Source organism: Astatotilapia calliptera, chromosome 15 (genome assembly GCF_900246225.1).
Source record: "Astatotilapia calliptera chromosome 15, fAstCal1.2, whole genome shotgun sequence".
Taxonomy (NCBI): domain Eukaryota; kingdom Metazoa; phylum Chordata; class Actinopteri; order Cichliformes; family Cichlidae; genus Astatotilapia; species Astatotilapia calliptera.
The window spans coordinates 1,423,075-1,432,644 of NC_039316.1; the positions used below are offsets into that span (position 1 = coordinate 1,423,075).

The following is a 9,570-nucleotide window of genomic DNA, read 5'->3' on the forward strand; positions in this document are numbered from 1 at the left end:
TGTCATCAGCAAGTTGATCAATGAGAAATGTTAGTGATAGAAATGCCCTGTAAGTTGCTTGATTTTATATGTGAGCAGAGCAGCTGAGCAACAAGAAGCAAAAGATATGGTGAAATTGGACAGCCTTGTCCGATGCCTCGTTGCACATTAAATCTGGCTGATGACCCATGTTTAAGCTTAATAGAGCAGTTGGCATTGTTATATAACTACAAAAAGGCAAGGCTTTTATGTGAATGATGTAAAAACTGATGTTCAACCGTGTCAAAAGCGTTAAAAAAAAATCAAAAAACAGAATATAGCCATTATCTGGAATTAGGTATGACTAATTCAACATATCCAAAATAAGCCTGATATTATTGGAAATATGTCTGTTAGGTAAAAAGCCAAATTGCTCTTCATCAGTTATTGACTCTAACACCGGTTTGATTCTCTGTGCAAAGACAAGGGCCACAATTTTGTAATTATTATTCAATAAGCAAATAGGACGCCAGCTGTCTATTAAAAGCAAATCTTTTTTAGGTTTGGGAATTAGAGTAATTAATCCTTGAGTCATACGCCACGGTAATGCATCAACTGAGGATGAAATAATTTATAGAACTCAGATGACAAGCGATCTGTCCCATTTGTTATTTTTCAGCCTTCTTATAGATCCCAAAAGGTTGAATCTGTTCATCTGGACAAAGTGTTTTCAGTGGGAGAAACGTTTCATCACTCATCCAGGTGACTTCTTCAGTCTCAGCTGACTGCAGGTTTCCCCAACCTTATAAACAGTACTTTTGCACAATAACTCAAACCAGCCCACTGAATAAACAATGGGCTGTGAGGTCAGTTCCTTAATCATTAACATGCACATTGTCATGACCATTGATCAACAACCACTGATCAAATACCGTTGATCAATGACTATATACTATTCACAGATTTTTTTTGACAGATAGTGTCACATAAATCCTCACCTTCCTTCCAGTTTGGGAGTGTTTTGTAAAGAGTTTAAAAAGGTCAGAGCATCACTGCGTATAAAGTTTTTTTTTATATAATAGGATGAACATGAATTAGTTATCATTTTCAGGTTATCAGTTACCACTTCTTCTATTCTTAAATGAGTAATTGTTTTCAATTTTGCATGATACTTTTCTAACTTAAAAGTATGAAGAATTCTGCTCTTCTTTCTCCAGCCATCGTTTCCTAGACCTTACAAATGCCCCTGCCTACTTTCCACCTATATACTTTGTCCAGAACGTTTCTTGTTTCTGGTGGTTGTCGTCTGTTCTATTCTGCGCATGTCTGCTCTGTCTTCGCGCATGTGCAGTTCATTGCTTAGGAAGAAACGGGAAGATGTCTCTGACGAGGTGAGCTTCACGACAAAGCCTTTTGTAGTTATAAATTGCAAAACTGTTAGGAAATAAGATATCGATTCAACCGATTGGTTTCTGATGTGTAGACTACGATTAATGTATCACACTGATATGTGTGGTATTACGCTGTCGTTTCTGTATCTGATTTAGTCGATGCCAACGGCTACGGCTAGCAAGTAAAAATGTCGCGAGTTCCACATTTAGCATAGCTAGCTTATCAGCACGCAGTTGTGGTCACGATATGATGTAGTTCGTTGTGTAGACGTAGTTTAGACAGCCACGTGTTTAAGCTTGCTTCTTTAACGTTTTCTCTTAACTTACCTTGATCATTAGCTATTTGAACTGACACACGAGTGTCTTAATTAACCTCGAAGCTACTTGTTGTCACTAGCGGCTAATGCTAGCCAGGGCTTAGAGCGCCTGTGTTACTGTTCATCACTTTGAGACTTACATGAGGATTCCTGTGTGTTCAGCTTTTTACCGGCGCCGACCCAGCTGTCCCAAGATCAGTTGGAGGCAGAGGAGAAGCTCCGGGCCCAGAAGTCTTACTCTACCGCCCTGGTTGCATCCCGTAGAGAGCCCCCTCCTTATGGACACAGAAAAGGCTGGATACCTCGCTCACTCGAGGTAAAACCTCTTGCTCGTATGGGATAAGGTTTCTTGTTTGGCTCGCTTATAGTTGGGTCCCTTTTTGTCTAACCTCTACGGGTTGAAGATGAAATCAACCCTGAGTTTTTCACTGCAAAATATGTGTTTCTGCAGGACTTTGGAGATGGAGGTGCTTTCCCAGAGATCCATGTGGCTCAGTTTCCTCTGGAGATGGGTAGAAAGAAGAAGACATCAAATGCCCTGGCAGTACAAGTGGATGCAGAAGGAAAGATTAAATATGATGCCATTGCCAGACAAGGACAGGGAAAGGATAAGGTATATGGGCATTTTATCCCTTCGACAGTTAGCAGGGATCCTCTCAATACAATCCATACAATCCAAGAATTTGTCTTTAAATCATAATATAAAAATCAGCAATTCTTTTAAGGCCTGAATAAAACCTGTCATGTACATCGCTTTCGCACGGCCAGAAAATGACTTTTAGGCTTTAGTTTATTTGCATCTCTGGCTCTGTTTTCATTTTAAAAAGTGGTATTCCTTTATTGGTTTCATTTTTCATGCTTATAGGTGATCTTCAGTAAATACACAGACCTGCTTCCAAAGGAAGTTCTCAATGAAGATGCTCCAGGACTACAGAAGCCAGATGAGGAGGCTATACAAGAGGTAAGAGCACGTCGCCCTCAGAATTACTTTAGATTTGAGTGCTCACTTGTCATTTTTAGAACCATTTACCAAAGAAGTAAAAATTTTATATAAAGCCGTCACAAAGTGCTTTTCAGAGGTATCGATGATTTCAAAGAAAAAATGGACAACGTATATTTTTGTCCCAGTAAAGTTGCTGAGCGAGTGAAACAATTTGTCATAATTAGTTTTGACAACTTTGTATTTAGACTTTTTAAACTTAATTAGTAAGAAGTGTTGGACACCAGGATGACTGCTTATCTTTAAGATTCGTTTTAGTTGTCATTGTGAAATACAAGGTTGTCTAACAAAATTACTGATTCAAGTCTATTTAATCCTCCTGCAAACTAAACCATAAAGACCTAAATGAATGAATAAATAAGTAAAGAAAATAAAAAGACAGTTCAGGCTGTAGTGTTTTAGTGTACTTGAGATATTACTGATTCTCAGTAGATCAAAGCCTGCAATTGTTTGAGATTGTTCATCTCCCGATTTTGCACCATGCTCAACCTTCATCAGTTGATGTTGTTTCCAGTCAGGATGCTTTCTTACTACTAATGTTTGAGAAGTACAGTTTCTGTTGTGTCATGTGACATGTGCTTTTCTTGAATTTGGAATGTAAACATGATCATCCTTTTGTAGCTCACAGAGAAGACCCGTACAGCCCTGGAGAAGCAGGTGTCTCAAAAAATCGCTGCTGCCATGCCTGTAAGAGCCGCAGACAAACAAGCTCCTGCACAGTACATCAGGTATGTATTAGTCAGAAGATTATCAACACTGCACACAGTCAGGGAGGAGGGTCGGAAAGTTGACTTCCAGTTTCTGTAGTGCTCTGTAGTACATGGGCCTGAGGCCTTCTTTCAGTTCTACTCCTGTTCTTAGATTCTTTTAACGTGGGTACAACAGCTTTTGGGTATAGCTTATTAACAGTAAGCTAATGATGTACACTAGCTAACATAACTACTCGAGTCTAGGAATCAATTCAGATCATTCCCCCCAAAATTACCTCTTTGTTAATAATGCAGCTCTCCTCTGGATTCACTTGAATTTCAGCCTACAAAACCAGAGTTTTGCACTTAGACTGTATTAGTTTAGTTAGTTAGTTAGTTAGTTAGTTAGTTATTGATTAATTTCTGCTCATCCTAAAGGCTGCAATACAAGAACAGACGGTACTGGTGCAAGCAGAATTATGCAGAACCTTGAACACACTGATCAATTAGTCTGACTCGTGATTCTGAGAACATGCATAGATCTGTGTATTTTATGCAAGGCAACAACTTGACAAGAAGCTGATTTTATTTTTTTTATTTTTTTTAGAAAAATGTGATGATCAGAGTTTAACTGATAAAATATATCACTAACTCATGACATGAAATGGAAGATTAACTTACAATTATCATTCACACTACCTTTGTCAGTTATGTTAATTGTTTATATAAATGGTCAAATGGTGTATCACTAACTTGTGGGATAGCTTTATGTTTTCTCCTTTCATACAGGATGCTGTTTAAAGGGCTATTAAATGAACTATTGAAGTATTTGGAGAATTCAGAAAGCTCTTATTGCTGCCGCGCAACTACATGCTTGTATTTTTAGCTTTAACGGATGTCAGTGTGGGTTAGGATAAAGTTTTGTCTGTCTGGCACTTTCCCCTCATCCTCTCCCTCTTTTCAAGGTACACCCCGTCCCAACAGGGAGTGGCATTTAATTCAGGGGCCAAACAGAGGGTGATCCGCATGGTGGAAATGCAGAAAGACCCCATGGAACCTCCACGTTTTAAGTAAGTAAACATTATCTCCATCATTAATTTATGTAATTTGAAATGTGTTCATTTAACCTTTAATGTCTGTTTTGACACTTTAATACATAGTTATGATATCTAGAATGTGTCCCTTTTGTGGGTGTGGTGTTTTGATCACCCTAGAAATTTAAAGTAAGGAGTAAATGAGGACTTCCAAGTAAAATGTGTTAAAAAGTCTTACAGGATAAATTTTTTTAAACATCTAAAATATTTTGCCTGTCATTCTTCGTGCTTCAGAATCAACAAGAAGATTCCTCGTGGACCGCCTTCTCCCCCTGCCCCTGTGATGCATTCTCCAAGCAGAAAGGTAGAGTTGGCTCAAACAGATGTCCGGCTTTTCAGGCATTTTAACGCTGCATCCTAAATCAAGTTGCTTGCACTATGTTTGATAGTTTCTCAGTTTTGTTACAGATGACGGTCAAGGAGCAGCAAGAGTGGAAGATTCCACCGTGCATCTCCAACTGGAAGAACGCTAAGGTAACATGACATCTGAAATAGTTATTGGGTCGGTTTTGTTTTTTGTACATGTGTGTGCCCACTTTTTTTTCCTCACTATGCTTGGTTGCGCTCAGGGCTACACCATCCCACTCGACAAACGTCTGGCTGCTGATGGGAGGGGTCTTCAAACGGTTCACATCAATGAAAACTTTGCCAAGCTGGCTGAGGCCCTTTATATTGCTGATAGAAAGGTAACACATGATTGTCAAAGGGAATCTGAAAGGTTGTGCTTTAAAGTGATCGTTTGTTGGTTATATTTAAATGCTGATTATGTCTGCAGGCCAGAGAGGCCGTGGAGATGCGAGCTCAGGTAGAGAAGAAGATGGCTCAGAAGGAGAAGGAAAAGAAGGAGGAGAAGCTGAGGGAGCTGGCCCAAATGGCTCGAGATCGCAGGGCAGGGATCAAAAGTCACGGTGACAAAGGTGAGCCCTGAAGATAAGAGCCAGGAATATAAAGTTTACTTAATATTCATGGGTGTATCTGTGTGAGGCTTTTCTGAGCAAGTAGAGCGGACTCTGTTATCAGTGCTGTCACCACTTCCAAATCGGGAACATGACCGGCATAAATCATGACAACATTTTTCAGTCTGCCAGTGTTGACAGGACCAGTAAGCTGTGAAATGATGTTCCTGCTTCCCCACTGATAATTCACGTATATTTTTGAGAGGAAAAATCAATGTTTCGTGTCTATTTTTTTCTTCTTCTTTTTTTTACGCCTTGAATGACTGTTTAGCTACAGGACATTGACTGTGATTATAAAATAGAACTTTTGCTGTGGTAAATGCTTCATCCATCAGCTGTGATTTTGATTCAAATATTCTAAGGTTACTTATAAAACCTTCTCTTGTTCTCTCTTTCTGCCCCGCCCTGTTCCCCTGCTCTTTTCACTCCACACTTCTGTTGCACCATTTCACCTCATGTGTACCCCTTGCTTCTCTCTTCTTCTTTATTATTCGTTTTTTCTTTGCACCCTGTTCTCTCCCTCTTCCCATCCGTCCATCTCTCGCGGCAGGTGGCGAGGACGGCGAGGCCAGGGAGCGTGACGAGATCCGCCATGACAGAAGGAAAGAGAGGCAGCACGACAGGAACATTTCCAGAGCTGCTCCCGATAAGAGGTGCTGGACACGCACTTTAAATGCACCGCATGTGAACTCAACCACCCTTTCCCTCTAAACACGCACGCACACACGAATGCAGTCCACACTGCTGAATCATTCATGGAGCTAGAGCTAATACTGAACAAACGCAGCAGGATCCAGCAGCGCGCTCAGGATCCACAGACTGTTTGTGCATGGGGGATGCGCCGCCAGTGTGCATTTGTGTGTTAAGTCATGTGTTCTGCACGTCAGGTTGTCAGTTGATGGAACTGTGGGTCCGTGGAGAAGGGAAGAAAGTGAAATTCAGAGGAGAGCTCATTACAGTCACAATTCCAGCTGTCAGAAAGCACAGACCTTGTTATCTTAAAATTACTTTTCACTTCACTTTGAGATGACTGTTTGCTGAAGGACAATCAAGATGTTAAAGTCACCAAGAACTGAATAAAAAAACTTCACATTTCAATATATATTTAAGCTTTAAGGCCAGGATACAGAGTTTAAGCATTCATGCAAGTTTCTCCCAGCATTTTTCCAATAAATTTTTATGTATTATATAACATGACATTGAAATGACACTTTTATTCTCTTTAATTTTTTGAAGCTGTAGCACTCACATTATTACAGCACTTTTAAAGAAAGTTAAAGTAAACTTTCTCTAAAGTTTTCCATGAGTCATTTCTTCTATCTTGTCTTTGATTTCTGCTGAACATCCCTTTGATTTCCTCTTTCCGCGTCCCAGGTCGAAGCTGCAGAGAGATCAGGACAGGGACGTCAGTGAGCTCATCGCTCTGGGCAAGCCCAACCCTCGTTCCTCCAGCGAGGCGCAATATGACCAGAGACTCTTCAATCAGAGCAAGGTTGGAATGATTCTCACGTTTTTAGTTCCACTCTTCCAGCGTTCACATCTTGGGTTTTTTGCTGTGAAGATAAATGTAGCTGAAAGTTTCAGTTCCAGATCAAACTGGATCTTAGTCTTTCTTTTTTCCCTCATTCTTTTCAGGGTATGGACAGTGGCTTTGCTGGTGGTGAAGATGAGACGTACAACGTGTATGACCAGCCTTTCCGCAGTGGCAGAGATATGGCCTCCAACATCTACAGGCCCAGCAAGAATATAGACAAAGATGCTTATGCAGATGATTTGGACTCACTCATGCACAACAACAGGTATGAGGACTTTTTCTTTTTCTTTTTTTCTTCAGACGGCGTTATTTGACCTGTTCACCTTTTTAACTGTTCTGGGAAGAAAATGATTACAAAAATGTTCCTTTAAGATAAAACATAATGTGTTGACAACACATCCAAAATTTAGAGTCACCCAAGGAAGGACTGAACACAATAAATCAAGAACACCTTGGACTTACTTTATTATATTCATATTCTCATTATGAGGTCATTTCAGAGATATGTTTAATATGTCTAAAAGGGTAAAAAAGCTGAAGTGGTGGTATCTGTGTCAGCTTTATTTGGATGTCGTATTGTTCCAGCAAGTAATTAACAACATAACTCAGGAACACAGTGACAGATGTGTGATCATACTTCCTCATGTGAACCTTATTTCAGAGCTTTCTGCCATGGATACAATTTGGTATTCCAATACGCTCCGTCTGCACAGGACGTGGGTCGCTCATTGTGCATCGTTTGGTGCTGACGGTTTGTTGCTAGCAGACATTCCAGGCTCCGGTTACCTAAATAACTTTGTCATATATATTTTTTTATACCAGGTCATATGTCAGCTAGTGGTATCCTGCCTTCTCATTGGTAATTCCTTCAGTCGCTCGCATTGGGAGTTGATTTTTCCCGGAGCTGGTCAATTCACATCGCCAGCAGTTTTCTCACTTTTATAATAACTTGAAGTCGTCGCTGTTGTCTTGTTTGAATTTTGCGTTTGAAAATGTGTGGAATCTAAGCATAGTAACTGTTAATTAGGCTGCTACCAAGATGGCTAAGCCTGCGCCCTTTAGCCAAGGGAGTATCTATGTTTTTTTTAAATGACAAAGACCTAAAAAATTTCAAGGTTATTCTAATTTTATTTTGAGGCACGAGACAAGCATTCACATGAATCCCAGCAGGAAGTCTCGTCCTTGAGGCAGCAGTGCTACACTCGGCTAGTCGAGCATAGCCTGTCCCATATGTTTAGTCACCAGGTTGTCATTGTGCTTCAGGAGTGTTTGGTTGGCCACAGGGTGCGAGACCATTGTGCAAAACAGAATGTTGAAAACAGTTTTTGACTGACTTACCAGAGACATTTGCTCCATGATATTTTCAGGGTCATTTTCTTCTCATTCAAAATGTTCTGCCCCTTGTCAGTGAGTCCGTTTAATAACCTGCAGATCAGGTAGGGATTGGTAATGAGTTATTTTCCTGTCCACTTTCAGGTTTGCCCCAGACAAAGAGTTCTCAGGCGCCGACCACGGGCAGAGGCGCGAAGGACCTGTTCAGTTTGAGGAGGATCCCTTCGGTCTGGATAAATTTTTGGAGCAAGCCAAGCAGCACGGCGGCTCTAAGAGGCCATCCACTAGCAACCGCTCCAAGGATGACTACCACGACAAGAAGCGCAGGAAGGAGTGAGAGCAGCTCGGTGCACTTCTCATACAGAGGGGGAGTCAGTGCATCCCCTCAGCGGTTGAGGGGTGTTGTGGTATACAAGTATCTGTCAGGACTGGACATTAAGATTGATGTCTTCTTTCAGTGTGAAAGAGGGTGTAAGGCTGTGTAAAACGCTTGTTTTTTGTTTGTTTTTTGTCTATTAGACTTCATTAACCCATGTTGAGCATTTGTTGTGAGGCAAAGTATGAGTGGGCTCTGCATCTGAAACATTACTCTTTATACAGTGCAACCTCTTTCATTTCACATGTGGCTGGGAATGGTGATAACTGACCCTGGAAAAAATGTAGATTTTAGTCACTGTCTGCTTTTGTTTTTATAAACCTGTAATGCTGAAGCTTACAGAATAAACTCAACAGGAATTCCTCAGTATTTACCCCCTTTTTTTTTCCTCACTTTCTCCTCACATTCCCTCCTTTTGTTTGTTATGGCAGTGTTTTATTTAAACCCCTCGTACATTTGTGAGCACAGTCCCTGTTTTATGGCAGATGTGTACAGCAGCTTAAATGTATCTAGAAGATATAAATCCAGCCAAATTTATAGTTCTTGTACATTACTACCAATGGATTGAGTTTCATATCGTGTGTAACTGCTGTGCTTTTTTAATTAGTAAACAAGTTTGACTTGTCTTTCCTTGTCAGTTATTTTTAGTCCGGTTAAGCTTCAGTTATTCTAAACTTTTCCAACATAGTGGGAAGTCCATTAGTTGTGTAATTGGCATAGTTTGTACATAGTAGATTTCCATTATTTTAATCACTTCCTGAGTAATGCAGCCCATTTACATAGATGATTAAATGCCTGAAATGCATTCAGCAAAGCCATCAATTACAGTGTGTGAGTAGTTTTCAGGGCTTTTTCCCCCCCACTGGAAATTGGCTGTGCGATTTATGTGATGATTAGGCTAAAACTAGTTCAATTAATTACAA

General features: G+C 40.3%; 1 protein-coding gene across 1 annotated transcript; it reads left to right on the top strand.

The window, feature by feature from the left end:
• Positions 1–1,252: 1,252 nt before the first annotated feature.
• snw1 (SNW domain containing 1) lies at positions 1,253–9,273 on the top strand. The gene is made up of 14 exons (XM_026142837.1): positions 1,253–1,349; positions 1,829–1,982; positions 2,118–2,279; positions 2,532–2,627; positions 3,288–3,394; positions 4,321–4,425; positions 4,684–4,753; positions 4,858–4,923; positions 5,019–5,135; positions 5,225–5,366; positions 5,956–6,058; positions 6,780–6,897; positions 7,041–7,204; positions 8,416–9,273. Exons 1-14 carry the CDS (start codon positions 1,336–1,338, stop codon positions 8,606–8,608), a joined length of 1,611 nt encoding a protein of 536 aa, XP_025998622.1. The 5' UTR covers positions 1,253–1,335; the 3' UTR covers positions 8,609–9,273.
• The last annotated feature ends 297 nt before the right edge of the window (positions 9,274–9,570 follow it).